This window comes from Engraulis encrasicolus, chromosome 5 (genome assembly GCF_034702125.1).
Source record: "Engraulis encrasicolus isolate BLACKSEA-1 chromosome 5, IST_EnEncr_1.0, whole genome shotgun sequence".
Classification (NCBI taxonomy): domain Eukaryota; kingdom Metazoa; phylum Chordata; class Actinopteri; order Clupeiformes; family Engraulidae; genus Engraulis; species Engraulis encrasicolus.
The window spans coordinates 23,413,605-23,430,952 of record NC_085861.1 but is presented as its reverse complement, the minus strand read 5'-3'; the positions used below and the strand labels follow the sequence as shown (position 1 = coordinate 23,430,952).

Sequence of the window (17,348 nt, the reverse complement as noted above, 5' to 3'; positions counted from 1 at the left end):
ATGGTGATAATGAATATGAAAACATCCGTTTACTTTACCAACAAACAGTTTTGCAGCCAAGTACTTGCTCATTCTTCAGAGCCAAACTGACAAGTCAAAATTGAGCATTGGCACCAGCCACAGAATCAAATACTGGTCTTGTTTCAGTGAGTGCATCCCTGACATCACATGCTTGAAACCCTATCCTATCATCTTATCCAGGAGTAAGAGGACCGAGTACACCCCACTCCAGATCAGGTGTGACAGAGTTTACAAGGGAGAGAGAGAGAGAGAGAGAGGATCGTTGGAACAAGAGCTTTATTGTTTTATTCAACACGGTCTGAATAATAGACCAGGCTTATTAATTCAAATTTCTATAGTAAAGACCTCGTAGATCTTGAACTGTACATCAGTAGAAACCATATATAAAACCAACTTCAAAACATTCACGTCATATTCTTTCACCAAATCAAACATACATATTCAGTGAAAATAATAACAAAAGAACACAAAAATAATGATAAAAAGCTTATTTCTTTGCGTTTTGCCTCTTATGATTTTGGATCCTCCTCTTCATGATGGCGTCCAGTACCAGGTCGGTCGGCTTCACGTCCTTGTTGTCACAGCCAACCACAGGACACCTAGTGGACGAGAAGGAGATAAGATCACTTCTGACACCCTCTCATGCCATCACCACCTGTACTGTACGTATTTATCTATTACCACAAGCAATATTTTTGTACATTTTTACAACTATATTTTTAAGGCTTTCGTGGCTTTCTCTGTCTCACAAAGGTGCTGGAGGCATATTCTCTGGTCATGTGGCTGAAGTTGTAGGCTGGCAGTATAAGTTCTGAACTGGTGTTTACATAAACATTGTATGTAAATACTTAATAAGATAGTACACAAATAGGTGGGAAGGCCATCACTTTCAAGAGGGCAACTTTCAAAGTAGCCATAGCAAATTCTAAATGGGTTTTTTTTGTTGTAAATTAGCCCAGGGTTAAATAGAACGAAATATCAAGTCATCTGACAGCACTCAAGTGAACAAGAGTATGCCAATGATGCAGGTTGCCAACTAAGCTCTACTTGTAAGTGCAGACGTACCTGAACTTCTTGCCATTCTTGTGCTTGCTTTTGATCATAGACAGGGCCGCCTCTTGCTCGTAGTAATGCTGGCACTTCTTGTTCTTCGCCGGATTCACCATTTCTTCCTGCACACAACAGGCAGGTGGAGTAAGCATCACAATACCAGAAACCCTCCCCATTGATATTGGCAGCATACACAAATGGAGTACATTGGTATCTTTGTACAGAGAAAACTACTGACTATATTTTGATATTTTGCTGAACTGCAAAGGACTACGCTGGACTTATTTTTGTTATTCTTCTTCTTATTATTATTATTATTGTTATTGTGTCTTCTATACAATTTGTCCCTTCATGTTATACGTTTAAAATTGTCATTTATTACTTTATCACTACATTGTTACTGGTTCATCACTGCCACTCACCAATGTTAAATTCTCATTATTTATTTTTAGGCAATATTAATTGCCATTATTTATTACTTCATCACTTTACTGTTATGGTCCATCACTGTTACTGTCCTGTCTTGCGCTTTGATGTTAGTTTGTGAATGTCAGCCCTGTGTATGTCTATGTCCTTCATGGTATAGAGAGAGAAACGTAATTTCAATTTCTTTGTATGACCTGTGCATATGAAGAAACTGACAATAAAAGTTGACTTGACCTTTACAATCTGTGTGTAGGATGTTGTTTTTTTCCTCACCGATATCAGTGAAAGGAATGATCACGGTCATGTAGTACACTTCCCAATGTTTTGAATGATTAATACATTTTGTATTAGGGAAGCGACCTTGGCCATCACAGAATGGGATTTTATGTGACTATACCCATTTGTTTTTGTGCAATTGGTAATAAAAGCCATTGACAGCCATATTATAATTAAAAGCATTTCATGAGTTACTGTTTTATTACTGCGTGCTTCATGAGGGGTGAGAATGATGGCGACTCACCTGTGTGAGAGGACAGGTGAAGTTGAACTGGCTTTGGGTGAGAGCGATATCTTCATCCAAGTCCTCTGCTTCTGTTGCTGCCTGGTTAGCTGCAGACAAAACAAACAAATAAACAAACACACACACCAAATGAAATCTTAGAAGAAGCATGAAGTGTGTGTGTGTGTGTGTGTGTGTGTGTGTGTGTGTGTGTGTGTGTGTGTGTGTGTGTGTGTGTGTGTGTGTGTGTGTGTGTGTGTGTGTGTGTGCGCGCGTGCACCTAGCTACACAGGCGTGTGTTGTGATTCACCAGGCTCTTAAGGACCAATTCCTGATGTCAGGCACTGGTCGACAGTGTTCCACTGCTGTTCCACTGGTAACTTACCCTCCGGCAGAGAAGACTGGATGCTGTCTTTGAAGGCCACCACCTTGGGGTGCTGATTCAGCTCAGCATCCGACGCCCCTTCCATGAGCCGGGCAAACTCTGCCTTTACAGACTTGCTCAGGGCAACCATGGCCTCGGGATCATGTCTAACCTGAAAGCAGAGGTAGACAGTGTTACAAATGAACTGGTTCCTCCAACAACTGGTTATCCAGATGGTAGAACAACACTGTGATTGGTCAGAACAATTTGGATGTGAATGTGTATAATTTCTCTATTGTATGACTTTCAATTAATTCTGACCAATACTTGTGGCGCTCACATCTGGGTAACCAGCTGTTGTGAGACACAGCTTTTCACACCGGTAATAAGTCAAGAGGTTAGGCAGGGTTTCCCAGATTTTTTTCCATAGTGAAGGTGGTGGGCATCAGGGACAAGTTACCATCAATATTGGGCTATCATCACGCGTGACTATCTTTGATGGAAAAGCTATGTTGTGCACACTCATAGTCAGTCATGAGTTATGATATGAAAAGCCCTAAAAGTGTACTTTTTGATTACACATCTTCAGGAACATGCAAAACCCCAGAATCTGTATCTTTTAAGGGGACCTAGTCAAGGTGGAAGGTGGTTGTCAAGGTGGGCACCTGAACAATTGCTGGGGAAAACCCTGAGGTAGGGAACAATGAAGAAATGAGTGCAACCCACCTTCTCTACTTTCAGTTTTGTAACTAACGGTGCATGCACCATACAACAATTCACACAACATTACCTGAGAGGTCATCGTGTTAACGGCTGTAACAAAATGTTCTATCTCTCTATCAAGTTTGGCACTTTCCAGCATCATCTCCTCCATCTTCTTCAAGTTCGGACTATCAGCAGTACCTGCGTGAAAGAACACGTAAGCTTAGTGGTCACAAACCATACAATGCTGCTGGTCTGGATGATGTGAGGGTGGTCTTAACAGTATCCAGTGGAGAGACACAGCATAATAATGAACATTTATCATTTTCTTGATGTGTTGAAAAGTAATGGAAGGCTAACGCCTATCAAGCCCACCTAAAATTACCATGCAGGCCTACGGGGCGTGCATATCTCTATTCTACTGTGTCCATCTCGCAGTCTTCGTGCTCGACTTACCTTCAGACTCAACGAGATCCAAGGCGACCTCAGTTATCATATCCATGCCTGTGCCAATGTCTGTTTGGCATGTTTGTAGACTTCCGAGTGTGGAGTTTACAGCACTGAGAGATGCCATCTCCCCAGTATGAGATTAGACTTAGCAAAGCGTTACCTTTTTCGTCAAATACTTCCTTGCTATCAGATTACCCTTTTCTAGGTTGTTATAAATGAGTATGGTTAGAAAGGCTGTTCAAGTAGTTGAGCTGGCTGTTACTTGCAGAAAAAATCCAATCCAACAAAGACGTGCATTAAATTAAATTGTATTAGAATTGCTTGTAAACTAATGACTCCAGTTGAATCGTTTCCTACTGCCGCCTTACAACTCAATTGACTTCCGCATGTGACTTCCCACTGTGTCAAAATAAAAGAACTATTCTCTGAGGCAAAGTGAAGAGAATAAATAGGCCCACTACAGGTACTAATCACCATAAAAGTAATCTCCAACGACTCCAACTACTTTTTTTTTTTTAAAAGACCAAAAAAAATGATTGACGGAATAAATAACATTTACAACGTGGTTTATTTAAAATAGTTGGCATTTATCATTTAATGACAACACATTATTCCCAATGGAAATGAAATTTGTTAAAAAGATCTAACAATACATGGTTTCATTAGTGCTTTAAGACATCATAAAGGCAAATGTGAAGACAAGATTTTTATCGTTGAATGAAATGACAAATTCTGCTGGCATGAAGGCTTATGTATGAAGAAATCACATCACAGTCCGAAATTCATCAAATATGAAGCTTGGAACATGTGCTTCAGCCACCTGCAAACAAAACAATACAATATAAATTATTTCACCAAATGGACAGAGAGAGAGACAGCAATACCACACCAAAAACAACATGTTGCATGTTCATTCGTCAGCCAAATTCCTTTAATACATAAATAAATCTTGCATCTGAATCAAGCATGGCATAATCCAATGCGTCCTCATGGCGCATGGAGCCATCAACCTGTCTATAGGGACTAAAGATGAGAATTAGTCTCCATGACCATAATATTACATATTTTGCGTTTTTTAAATTGTTATTAATACAGTATATGCTGCTCCCTGTGTTAAATAAATAAACGTTCAAACTTTCAATGGCAGGATTCCCTGGAAGAAGAGGGGTTTTTTTAAACCTCAATTGGACCTTCCCGGTTATAAAAAGGTCAAATAAATGAATAAAGAAATAAATTAAATGTCTCACCTTGCGAGGGAGCTTTGTGTAGCGCACATAGTCTTCCAGAAACATAAGGGCGCCCACTACATCTGAAGGCATGTCAGGAATCTTCTGGCTGTGGAATTCAGATCAACCATCAAGAACTGTTGCACATTCGACATAAATATCAAATAGCTTTCAAAGAAATATATATGTTTTTGGCCTTCGGGAATTAGTTTTTCCATTATGTTCAATTAATATATCTCAATACCACTCAGAGAAATGTTCCAAGAACATGGTTAAGTGATAAACCTGGCTAATTTAACCTGCAGGATGTCGTAAAAGCACTGATCGATCTCATGCTGGCAATATTTACACAGTGGACCAAAAGTAAATATGGTGGGTGAACAGTGGGCCAAACAAATATGTACCATGTAACACAGTATACACCTGATAACAACACCTTATACAGTACCTGATGGAAATGTTTCATGTTTTATTTAAGATCAGATAACAATTAAAATGTGCTGTGTATACTTAAATGGTGTACAAGTGTGGCTAGATGATGAACTGCAATCAATTCTATGAAGTCTTGAGATAGAGAAATATCCCAACTGTCCGACTAAATGGGAACAGTTAAGAAAGGGGGAGGAATGATTTTGGGGGCCCCAAATTGAGCAGCTGTGTATCAGATGATTTACCACTACTTCAAGGTTAAGTTAACTTAGATTACCACTAACAAGAAAAGGTTTTTGAATAGGTATAGGCTCTCTTTTATTTCAGTGTCTGTGAACCTATTGACCTCAGGCTCTTTAAGCATCTCTATGATGGGACTTTATGTCTGTATGTGTTTTTTTTTTGCATGTGTCATGCGTTGTGTGTTATGTGGCAGCTATGCATGTCCGAGACAATTTTCCCTCAGGACAAATAAAAAGAAACTTGGAACTTGAATTCAACAAGCTTTGTAGAATATCCACTGTAGTATTGTATAGGTAATACAAAACAACAACAACAACAACAACAACAACCAAATCATTTGTCCTTCTTCAAACCCAATAAAAGGGTGCTGAATTTGAGAGGACTGTGCTGCAGTTAGTTGTACCCACCTAGTACACTGCTCCATGATGGAGCGGATGAACTGGCCGATGAGGGCCAGGAACTGCTCTGTGTATCTGGAGTGGAACTGCTTGTGGAGGGTGAGGAGCCCCAGCACCAGGGGCGGCCAGTCCACGGGGTCTGCAGCCTTCCTGCACGTCATCCCTGCAGAAGAAGCACACACACTCATGACGTCAATTTTGCTTTTAAATTTGTTAGACTGTATATGATCACATCTAGTCCCCTTTAAGGGAACCGAACCCAGTGCACCAAAAAGTGAACGGACAGCAAAAGGACTCGGTTATGATTTTATTCATATTGCGAGTGTATTATGAAAAGAACTGGCTGCTCTCTCTGGTCAAGTCAGGCTTTTATGGTGAGTCAGCCCTCATTTTGATCGCACCCGGTCTTCTAGAGCTCTCCTTAGGTGATTCACCTATTCACAAGTGTAACTTGTCATAACTCATAAGCGAACCGTACTGAGACCACGTCAATAAAGGTCTCAGTACAGTTCCCTTCCGAGGGGTCTGGGCACACTTTGGAGCGTTCACATATGCACAGAAAATACAGGTCACAGGTCTGAGTTCACTTAAATGGCTGAAAGGGACCAGGTGTGAATACTCTATTACCAGAGAGAGTAGATAAGAGAGAGGTTCCGCAGGACCATTGTTTCTGGGTTCTACCATCGCAAGGGGGAGGGCCTTTAGGCAGACCTAAGGACTGTTCTATTCATTCTAGGAGCATTATGACACGCCCCTTTAGGCAGACCGGAACCTGGTCACGTTAGGTGCCCATAGAAACCTATTATGTTGGCATATCTCTATATACTTAAAGAATCTCTGCTATTACTTTACGTTACTGCAATGCTATTGTGTTGCTACAGTACCTTGGTTTTTGGTGTACTGCAGCTTGGGCAGCTGAGCGATGAGGAAGAGGAAGTTGACAAGAGGAAAGTATGGCAAGCGCTTTGTTGTGATGTAGATCTGAGGAGATAAAGAACATTTAAGGTATTGAGTTATGAACCCATACTAAAAATTAACCAGTTCATGTCAAACATTTCAATGATGCCAAGAGTAGAGTAGTAGTAGAGTAGAGTAACTTTAGAAGATGAATTGATTGAATCTATCGGAATCAAACATGACATCGAAACAAACAAATCACATACTTTGTTGAGAGGATTGTGAATTCCAGCAGCCTCCAGGTAAGCAGTGATCTCGTAGAGAAGTGTGTTTTCCTCCTTGGGGTAAGGCAGTGAAGGGTCTTGGTAATGGGCTTCAATGTCCGACAACAGAGCCCTGTGAGCAGAAGACAGGTTATAATAATATGGAAAAAATGAATATACAGTGTAACACACTGGAGGCCATGATACACAGGGAAACTTTTTGGGCATTGTTGTCGAGCAATGCTGCCGGCAACAGGCAACCAGATGAGACACAGGGAAACTTTTTAGGGCAACCAAAAATACAGCTAATTAGATAATAGAAGATCTATTGCCAACATTTGCTGCTGTTGCTTCACCTTAGTAAGTAGTATTTCACCTCTTAACAATACAAAATTAAATAGAGCCTGCACACAGTAAGCAAATTCAGCATGCATATTCAACAAACATTTATTTTAACATTTATGTTAAAATATGAACGTCAACCTATGTGTACATACAGCAATACAGTATAAGGGTACAGGTGATGCAGGAGCATCTGAGACATACATACTTGTTGAGGTTTTCCAGGGCGGCTGCGAGATGCTTGGAGTCAAACTTGCAGGAGTAGTTCAGCTCGTTGGCAATCTGCTGCCTCAGAATCTGCATCTGACCCACCTGAACAGAAACACAATTACATGGCAACTCAAATCTACTCATGCCAACTCAGTTACACATGTTACTCAGCAATTATTTATTAACTAAACCGTCTACGACCTCACAAAAAAGGTGGAGGGTGATGATGGATAGCTTGATGTATTTAGTATTTAGGGAGCAGGTGTGTGTGTGTGTGTGTGTGTGTGTGTGTGTGTGTGTGTGTGTGTGTGTGTGTGTGTCATACCTTCATTATGGACTCCAGATATGCCGGCCAAATCTTCTGAGTCTTCGCTGCGGCATTGGCATACACCTTGCTTGCGTTGACTACGGGGAAACCACACACAGGAAGCACGTTGTCACATTAACAGCAGTAGGCTACCAGTAAACACAACGGGCTCGTTTGTGACGGTGCATTCTGCACAAATCTGTGCAGCGCAAATACGCACTGAGAAACTACAATGAATTTTCTGACCAGAATGCATGGTCATTGCATAGTGTTCATGTGCGCTGTACAGATTTGCCAAGCATGCAACGTCATGAACTTGGCCAATATGGCTGCTGTACAGTACCCTGATGCTAATCTACACTTACCCACAATACCCTTCACTGGGTTGACGGCTCCCAGCAGGGCTTTAAACACATCCACCACCACCTTGTCTTTCAGGATGGTCTTCTGAAACACTGTCAGGAAGTTCTAAATACAGGAAGGTGTGTTAAGTTAGTCATAGATAGTAATCTGTTACTTACTGTGCAAGTTGTACAGGTAAGCTGCCCTGGTGCATCCCCTTGTCATAATGTTTAAATGAAAATATATAGTGATTCTCAAACAAGATAAATATGGACTTGTTTTACAGTGATTCACTGTAAAAGCTAACCAAAGCTAAATGGCGTGTTGCTGGATGCTACAACACACTATTTGAAAAAGAAAAAAAAAGCACCCTGTATTGTACAGTATTGCATTGTATTTCATTGTGTTCAATTAATACTTATTGCTAATTAATGCAGCACATTACAAAAATACATATGTGCTACAGATACAATAGTGTTACTTGAAAATAGAACAGAGTTTTAAAAATATATATATTTAAGGGCTTTATACCTTCCAGGCACTTTACTGCTGGACATATTTATATGTTTTGAAACATAATGTAATAGCTTCTACTATGTCAGCTTGTAATTTAGGATAATTCATTGAAGGAAAGAAGAAATCGTTGACTGCAAATGAATTGATTTACCTGTAGCTCCTTCACAATCATAAAGCAGAGGAGTCGATCGAGGCCGTTGAGGCCAAACGTCCCCAGGGTGTCTTGAATCTCAGAGAACAGCCTGTTGTTGGTCACCTCCTGGTGGGTTTTCATGTCATACCAGGTGTTCATCTGGTCAATGTAACAGGTCACTCTGCAGGAAAAAGCACATGTGATATCAGTGAAATCAGACTGTGTAATACCCTATTATACCCAGTATTCCTTCACTCCTGACACTAGAGAACCACTAATGTATTGGAAGTGTAACCCAGCAAATGCTACTGTATGCTGTCAATGGCATTAAGGATGTGCACAAGGGGTGCCAAGAAGCAGGGCAAAATCCACAATGCAATAAGAAAACTAGTTTGCATACTGAAAATCTTCCCAGTTGGTGTCTCAAATGCCTTTTTTTGTAGTTTTGTAGCAAAACAACAAGCCGTTACATTTTGTCATAATAAAACAAAAATGATTTCTAGAATATTCATGCTTGGACAGTATTCATCAGCAAACATCAACACTTGTGCAAAAACCTATAATATGTGACAAAAAATGATTTCTAGAACAGTGGTTCTCAACTGGAACAGTCTTGGGACCCACCATTTTCCACTCTCATTCGGTCGCGACCCAATTTTTTTAGTGTTCAAGTCAATGCAATGCAATTCTCCAAATATAACCAAGACTCGAATGACTGGTTGCACGCTATCTATCTCGCATAAACATTCAGATTGTATCTATGACAACAGATGACACGGAGTTCAGTAGCCTATCAAAATAAAAGTTGTAAATTGTTGCAGGAAAAGTTGGATTTTTTTTTTTTAGAATTACGTTTTTTTTTACACCAAGGCTCCGCGACCCACCCAAGACCCTTCCGCGACCCACTTTTGGGTCGCCACCCACCAGTTGAGAAACACTGATCTAGAATATTCATGCTTGGACAGTATTCATCAGCAAACATCAACACTTGTGCAAAAACCTATAATATGTGACAAAAAATGATTTCTAGAATATTCATGCTTGGACAGTATTCATCAGCAAACATCAACGCTTGTGCAAAAACCTATAATATGTGCTGTAGAGAAGCGTACTTGGGGTCTGTTATACGGAGGATCTCCCTGCACAGGCGTCCGATGAAGGTAGCAGACTCATCCAGAGGTGGATGCTTGGGAATAGGGATGTGTGTTGACTGGTACACACTCTGCCAATCTTGGATCTGAAGGTATGGATGACATGGAAAACCCAGTCTAACAACAACAAAGACATTGCTTGGGGTAATAACATCCTCAGTCCTAACTTATAATGCTTGCTATAGAATATAGCAAAAAGTTTTTCTATGAAGTGATTAATACACAAAAATAAAACACACATTATGGCAAGACAGATATGTACAAATTCCTTACTTGAGAAATGAATCAGTGAAACAGGAGCAAAAGTAAACAGTGTGTTGCTGGATGCTACAACACACTCTTTGGAAAAAAAAACCCTATATTGTACAGTATTGCATTGTATTTCATTGTGTTCAATTAATAGGGTAACGCTTTATTTTAGGGATACATCTAATAGCACTAATACCTGTATAAGTAACTTATATGTACCTGTATAAGTAACTTATAAGGCATGTACAAAGGAAAATCAAACATTTGTTAGGCATGTATTCGCAAATGTCTTGTTCATGCACAATAAGGGATTTATTACCAATTTAACCTTAGTAAGGACATAGTAGGCCTTAGCGTTTGCTAAGTACATGCCTTACAAGTTACTTATGCAGGCATTAACATGGTATGTATTAGTGCTAATAGATGTATCCCTAAAATAAAGTGTTACCATTAATAGTTATTATTATTACTAATTAATGCAGCACATTACAAAAATACACATGTGCTACAGATACAATAGTGTTACTTGAAAATAGAACAGAGAACTCACAGTGTAAGTGGTGACAGGATGTAAACGGGAGAGGGAGACGGAGAGGATCAGAAAACGACCACTTGCCGTAATCGAACCAGGGTAAGACATAACACTACGGTGCCTTAGCCATCAGAGCCACCGCCAAAGCCACTACACAGTCCTTTCATTGAATATGACTGGCAGAGTGATCCTACTGTACCTTTGTCCTGAGGAAGCTGTTGCACTCCTGCTCCACGTTGTAGTTGATGATGCGCGAGACCTCCTCCTGCCAGATCTTCAGGCCGTAGATGCTGACGTAGTCCTGGATGTACTCGAAGGAGCGGTAGAAGCCGTCCATGGTGGCCGCCATCTCCTTCAGCTTGGGCATCAGCTCACTGGGCTGCAGAGGTCAGAGGTCAAAGTCAAAGTTGGGGCAGGGCATTGGAAATGAGCGTTTGGCTATACATGCTATGATACATAGCATGTAGGTTATAAAACAGCCAGACAGCAAGCATCTGTCCCTACCAAATGAACTAAACTAAACTGAACTAAGTGAAAATTAAGGTCAAATCCACCCGAAACGGAAATTACACATTGTCTGAAACAAACAGAACTAATGACTTGATTTAAGAAAACATAATCATCGCAACACATAATTTAAAGTCTTAGTCTGCCATTTCTTGATCCGGTCTTTAGGAGTTCTAGGGTGAACTAGAGATGTTCTGATCACAATTTGGACAGTTGATGCTGAACACAGCACCCCCCCCCCCGCGCCTTGACATTGACTCAATGGAGCACTCAAGCAAACAATCATAAAACGGCATTAAACATTCAAAACCATTACTCCTGTGCATTTCATGACCGACAGGACAGGAAAAGCCCCAACGCTGAGCTGTAAAGGGCTGACAAATATTTTGTGAGAGACATTGAAACTAAGGTTATTTTTTTACTGACTGACAATGCACAGTGCAGAGGCACCGGGTGGCACTACTTGTGCCAAAACATACATCACGTCCCCACTGGGTCTGTCTCAGCTTAGGGAACCAAAGACAGTTATTGGACAATAGCGATAACCGACATCAAAGAAATACGGAGTGAAAAAGAAGAAAGACAACTGGGGAAGGAACATGGATGGAGGTCGATGTTAACCTTGGCTTTGGGGTTGAAGATAAGGCCTTTGTGCAGCGAATAAGCCACCCGCCTCACCAGCTCCTTCCTGATACCATCTTCCAGAAGCTGCTTAGGGTCGACCTGGGGAGAGACGCAAACCCAGTCACTGCCTGAACAGCAGGAAAATAAACTGGCTCAGGCTAGGACTATAATATTTGTTTCAAATCTGAAAGGGGAAAAAAATGATGTCGATGACAATGCAAAATGCAAATTATTTTCCTTTTTTTCCCCAGTACCTTGATGATGCCAACGAGCGTGGTCTTCATCATTAAGATCCCCTCGGTGAATATGGATATGGCATGGGTGAGTTTGGCAACCTGCAAGGGATGAAGATTTGTTGTGGTCAGGAGAGAAGAATTATGTTGCGTCAACACTTTATATTGTCATTACACAGTTATTAGCCATGTACAATAAAACCAAAAATGACAAGGCCACAATGGTGCAAGACAATGTCTGATAAGATTCACATCATCCATTCGAAACAAATTCATTGAAGACGTTTCTATGGCTATAGAACAGCTCTGAAGAACAACACATCTTTTCTGATGGTGTAGCTGCATAGCCTTACCTCATAGCGAGCCCCAAGCTGGGCATAGTCCTTCAGCTTGTCCTTATCCAGACGTGTGGGCACCTCCATGATGTCATGGATCTGCAGCTTGATGATTTTTGCTAGCGATGTGAACATACTTTCTGGAATGATCTGCAGTACCTACAAGTGGGCAATTTGTCAAACAATTTGTTGTTAATTAGATTTTTTTGTCTCCCTAAATACCACACACACACCTGAGAAATTGTTCTCTATAAACCCATTTAATGCTTTAGTGAATAATATGATAACACTATGTTGAGTAAGTGTGATGTTGCATGCCACGCCAGCAATCTGTGTGTCCTATGCAACCCATCACGTAAAAAAGAAAGATGTCCTCCGCGCTCCTGCACGTCACTATCTAGTGTGTCACTGGAAAGGACTAGCAGGTGCAGACAAAGAAGACAGTCACCGCAGCGTCTTCAGACGTGGATTTATTGGGCAAGTTCTAAGACTAACGTTTCGACGGTCTCACATCATTGACTCCAAAGACGATGTGAGAATGTTGAAACGTTAGTCTTGGCACTTGCCCAATAGACAGTCAAATATCCGCATCTTCTTCTTTGTCTGTCCATTGTCTTTGTCATATCCATTTCACATCCTCCTCACCTTCCTGACGTAGGCCACTAGCTCTCCGGAGTAGAACTGGGACACGCTGAGCAAGTCTGGACTGTTGGCCTGGTTGATGCGCAGCAGTGGCAGGTCCAGGGCTGAGGCCAGCTGTGGTCAACAGAAACAGAAGGGCTGTCTGGTTAACCCATTGTGTCCTGGAGCGACATATACGCTGCATTCAAGTTCTTGAGATTTGAGCTCTTTCATTAAAGATGTGGGTATGTTAGAGCTGAATGAACACTATACTAGTGCAAAATGAAGGTTCTACATTATAACTTTAACTTATTTCATGTTTGTTTGTGCTTTGGAGGCTGAGATATTTAGGATTTGATAAGGAGAGGGCACCCTTACCCAAAAAGGGTTTAGGACAAAATGGGTTAAACACTGTATGCATTCAGAACACTATTCAGAGTTACAAGGTAATGCTTTCAGCATTTACATTGAAGGTGTTGTGAGGTGATCGATGTAGGTTCAATTTGACAAAGCAAATTATTATCTCTGTTAACCTGGTTATTGAAATCTGTATTTCAATTTTTGATTTGTGTTTAATCCCTGGTGACAGGACAGGTTGATTTCATCATTACTGGCTATGGAGGTCTTCAATGGTGCACGTTTAACAACACACAGAGTGCTTCTGAAATGAAGAGGTTTACCTTGAGGAAAGTGGCCCGGAGTTTGGTCACCATTGCTGGGCTCGCTCTAATGCTCTCCTGCATGATTGACGTGAAGCTGTAACATAATAGTTAACAGAAACGTGATTCTGTGATGCATGAACTAATCAATTAGTTCTCAATTATTGATGCAATCGCCAAGTAGTGTATATGTTCTCACCTAATGTGTTGATTAGAACAACTTTTTGAAGTAATTACACAAAATGATCCAATGAATGCGCATGCTAAATTAAGCATCTTCCATTCTTTTTTAGTTTGATTCCGCAAACTAAAATACCCTCCTTCTCGCCTCTCATAGGATATAGTATACTGTATATATCTCAGCTTATCCTAATTATCACACCTCGGCCCTTCAGCCAGGTTGATGCTCATTAGTGAAATCACCCGTGTTAGCAGTACAGGCTGAAGGAATATCTGGCAGGATTTTTTACTTTCTCTGTCTACTTTGTCCAGCCCTGGGGTGCGTTTCTTGACAGCATCGATGACAACTTACTACGGTACTTGGTTACAATGCAATTTCCATTTGGCACCCTACTAAGTTACTAAGCGACACGCTTTTGAGAAATTAGTTTCTGGTCAGGACCCTACTGGAACTGTATCACACCTTCAGACAATGTTAACAAGGAAGTAATGTTGTAAGGAGGACCCTACTGTACTACAATGCTATTACCTGTCTATGAGTTGCCATGCGTAGGAGAGGTCCCCCACGATCTGCATGGTGATGAGCACCTCCTCCTTGATGTTGATGGTACGGATCATCTGGTGGAGGAACTTGCGCGTGTCGGCCAGGAACTGGCACACCTGCAGGTTGGACTCCAGCTGGTGGAACTCCTGCACCTGTGGGGACCATGATGGGAAACGCAATAAATTATTGATTCCTATGAAGAAAAATAGAAACTCCTTATACATGTTTTTTTGTTGTTTGAAAACACAGTGTTGTGAGGAGGGCAAAGACACTGGCAGCCAAACACGTGAGCAACTTTTTTTGACCGACGGCGGTTTCCAACAATCAGAAATTGAGTTGTGCGCAGCCAGGGTCGCGCAGCGAGGGGACAACAACAAAATTTAGAATCCATGTATACATTTCTCTTTTTTTTTTTTTTTTTTTTACGTTTCTTTTCTCATTTGACAGGATTACTCTTTTTGGTTCAGCACCTGGATGTGCACAGAGTCTCCTTTCAAGTAAAAAGTCTGTTGGCTGCTCACTCCTATTCAAATCTTGTGGAGAGGGGTTTGATCTACACAGATATAGTGTAACTTCTGGCTTCTCACACATCTACCATGAATTGACAAATTTACGGAACTGATGAAAAAATGTATTTCAAGCTCGAAGAAGACCATTTGCTTGAAACATTAATCCACAAACAAATTTGATCAACCAATCAACAGAAGATTTACTGTGAGCATGTTGGTGAATACAATTGTGGACATACTGTACTTGTGCATAAAAATCTTCTTACAATCTGACAGATTGACAGACAGAGAAATATATATATATCAATGTACGCAGACAACTTTCCACATGAAGGACTTTGTACAACTCAGTACAACTTTGGTGATATACAGCACAAAGCAGTTGCCCACCTCCACAAGAGCCTGAATGAGCTGGACTGTCTTCCTCCCAGCCCCTGTGGAGTCATCATAGTTCAGAGACTCAATCTGCTTAGAGATCTCTCTGAACCAGGCCTGGAGGTTTTCTACAGAAAGGTGACAATATGGTTAGGCAAAATACCAGTGCCAGTTCAGCATACAAGTCTGCAGAACAGATCAGAACAGAACTACAGAAGAAAACTACACAAAAAAATGGTTACGTTCCAGCCAAGGTGGAAAGAGCTATAACGTTAAGACTTCAACGTTGTATTGTCACAACATGCACTATTACACCTCTGGAACAATGTAGTAGTACTACATTGCTACGACATTGCACAGAACCTTTTACTATTACCGGTAAAAGTAAATTTATAGCAGAGTCTTTCCAGATGAAAAATACATTCTAAAAAATGTAGCACAGTAGCAATACAGCACACCAGACAGTATAACATAAAAATTGAGAGAAAAAGAGAGCAACAAGTACCATTCTTCTCCACCCTGGTGAGGGGCTTGACCCCGGAGAAGACCTCAGCCAGCTCGGTCATCCTCTCGGAGCCCTCCCGCTTATAGCTCTCCCACTTCAGCTGCTTCTCTGTCAGCATCTGCTTGAACATCTGGAAGACAGAGGACAGAAGACTTCAGATCTTAGCAGAGAGCATGAATGTAGCAAGCCTGGTGCTGACCATCCCATAATACTACCATTTCTTTTCATATTCATGGTCTGGAGGTTGTTTGATCTGACACGATTGCAGGAAGCGGGAGGGACATTTTCGGCAAAATGAGAATAAGTTGTTGAACAAACACGTCTGACGTCTATCTTTGGCGATGTAGGACTGTTTAACAGACATGTCTGACAGAACATCCTACCGTAGGATAAAATTACAATGTAGGACCGTTTGTCAGAACACCGGCCAAATCCTGCCGCTCAACATCGCTCCACAGAAAACAGGTACCCGACGTAGTGCGGAGCTAAGTCTCTTGGCAGAAGTACGTAGGATGGTGCGCGAGACTAGAATGTAGCAACTTGATCACTTTAATCACTAAGGGCTCTGTAGAACCTAAACTGTTAATGAACAACAGGCCATGCTGTGGTTTAAACAACAGAATTATACAAGTGCATTAGATGTGAGCAATATTGCAGTGAAAATATATATTTAAAAAATCTGGACATGGCTTAGTTGCTATACATGGAACACTTACTGTTGTGCTCACATACAAAGCCCCCAAGCCTCGGCACAGTAATATTAACCATTTTATGAGACCTCGAAAAAAAACCTCGAAATTGGTACAAGTCTTTACAACTGTTCAAAATTTGACATGGTGTTAACATAGAAAATCTGTGACGTGGCAGGCACGGTATTGGTCACAAGAAGACCAGAATCTCCCGAAGGCACCACAGAAACGTTAATACTGACCCAAGAAGATGTGAGGTCTACTGTGAGTCATTAAACCAAATGAGTTTAAGTGTTAAGTCTCACCTCTTTGAGAATGAACTCGAATTGGGCAGTGTCCAGCAGGAGCTGGAAGAGCATTTTGGAGCTGTATTTGGAGTCACTGATGACCTGCTCTTTCAGCTGCCGTAGCCTCTTGTTATTAGGATCATAAGCTGAGAAAAGTCAAAGACACATCAAAGTCAAAGCCAAACAAATTGCAGTGAATAACAATAGTTTGTCAGAGGACGCGCTCAATTTCTGGGAAAAAAATGAAAGACTTTGGGTGCGCGATAAAAGGTATCAACTTAAAGAAGAAAAATCGCTTAAGAGCCGAAACGCGTCTGCTTGTGGAAAAGGTGGTAATTTATGAAATAACGAGACGTAGCTTGTGAGTGCAGATTTTTCTTCTTTAAGTGAACTAGACTGCCTGTGCAGTCGCCTTCGACTGCTTAAGGTATATCCCCGAAACGCGACGCTTCCAGTCCCCAATCATTCCTACCACTCCCGTCAACCTTTTCATGAACGTTTATGATGAATACAAAATATAAAATAAATAT

General features: G+C 41.0%; 2 protein-coding genes across 2 annotated transcripts in view; both read right to left on the bottom strand.

Annotated features, from left to right (window-relative positions):
- Positions 1–280: 280 nt before the first annotated feature.
- On the bottom strand, positions 281–3,900 carry nsmce2 (NSE2 (MMS21) homolog, SMC5-SMC6 complex SUMO ligase). The gene is made up of 6 exons (XM_063198957.1): positions 3,519–3,900; positions 3,151–3,263; positions 2,382–2,532; positions 2,018–2,106; positions 1,087–1,193; positions 281–620 (listed from the first exon to the last, which is right to left on the bottom strand). Exons 1-6 carry the CDS (start codon positions 3,634–3,636, stop codon positions 509–511), a joined length of 690 nt encoding a protein of 229 aa, XP_063055027.1. The 5' UTR covers positions 3,637–3,900; the 3' UTR covers positions 281–508.
- A 161-nt stretch (positions 3,901–4,061) lies between these two features.
- Positions 4,062–17,348, bottom strand: part of washc5 (WASH complex subunit 5) — a 22,174-nt gene continuing 8,887 nt past the window's right edge. Inside the window, exons 10-29 of the mRNA XM_063198085.1 lie at positions 16,837–16,964; positions 15,843–15,972; positions 15,353–15,465; positions 14,439–14,605; positions 13,751–13,826; positions 13,095–13,205; positions 12,468–12,608; positions 12,136–12,216; positions 11,879–11,980; positions 10,950–11,129; positions 9,931–10,055; positions 8,837–8,999; positions 8,193–8,295; positions 7,846–7,925; positions 7,519–7,622; positions 6,972–7,101; positions 6,693–6,789; positions 5,818–5,971; positions 4,760–4,847; positions 4,062–4,332 (exon numbers count right to left, since the gene is read on the bottom strand). Of these exons, the coding sequence (XP_063054155.1) occupies positions 4,276–4,332; positions 4,760–4,847; positions 5,818–5,971; positions 6,693–6,789; positions 6,972–7,101; positions 7,519–7,622; positions 7,846–7,925; positions 8,193–8,295; positions 8,837–8,999; positions 9,931–10,055; positions 10,950–11,129; positions 11,879–11,980; positions 12,136–12,216; positions 12,468–12,608; positions 13,095–13,205; positions 13,751–13,826; positions 14,439–14,605; positions 15,353–15,465; positions 15,843–15,972; positions 16,837–16,964 (2,330 nt within the window). The 3' untranslated portion in view covers positions 4,062–4,275. The remainder of the gene's footprint in view (positions 4,333–4,759; positions 4,848–5,817; positions 5,972–6,692; positions 6,790–6,971; positions 7,102–7,518; positions 7,623–7,845; positions 7,926–8,192; positions 8,296–8,836; positions 9,000–9,930; positions 10,056–10,949; positions 11,130–11,878; positions 11,981–12,135; positions 12,217–12,467; positions 12,609–13,094; positions 13,206–13,750; positions 13,827–14,438; positions 14,606–15,352; positions 15,466–15,842; positions 15,973–16,836; positions 16,965–17,348) is intronic.

Excerpts from the sequence above, each read along its gene's own strand:
- nsmce2 (XM_063198957.1), bottom strand. The coding sequence starts at position 3,636 with ATGGCATCTCTCAGTGCTGTAAACTCCACACTCGGAAGTCTACAAACA. Across the intron at positions 3,264-3,518 it reads GGATCTCGTTGAGTCTGAAG|GTACTGCTGATAGTCCGAAC; the intron begins GTAAGTCGAGCA and ends TCTTTCACGCAG. Across the intron at positions 2,107-2,381 it reads CCAGTCTTCTCTGCCGGAGG|CTAACCAGGCAGCAACAGAA; the intron begins GTAAGTTACCAG and ends TTTTGTCTGCAG.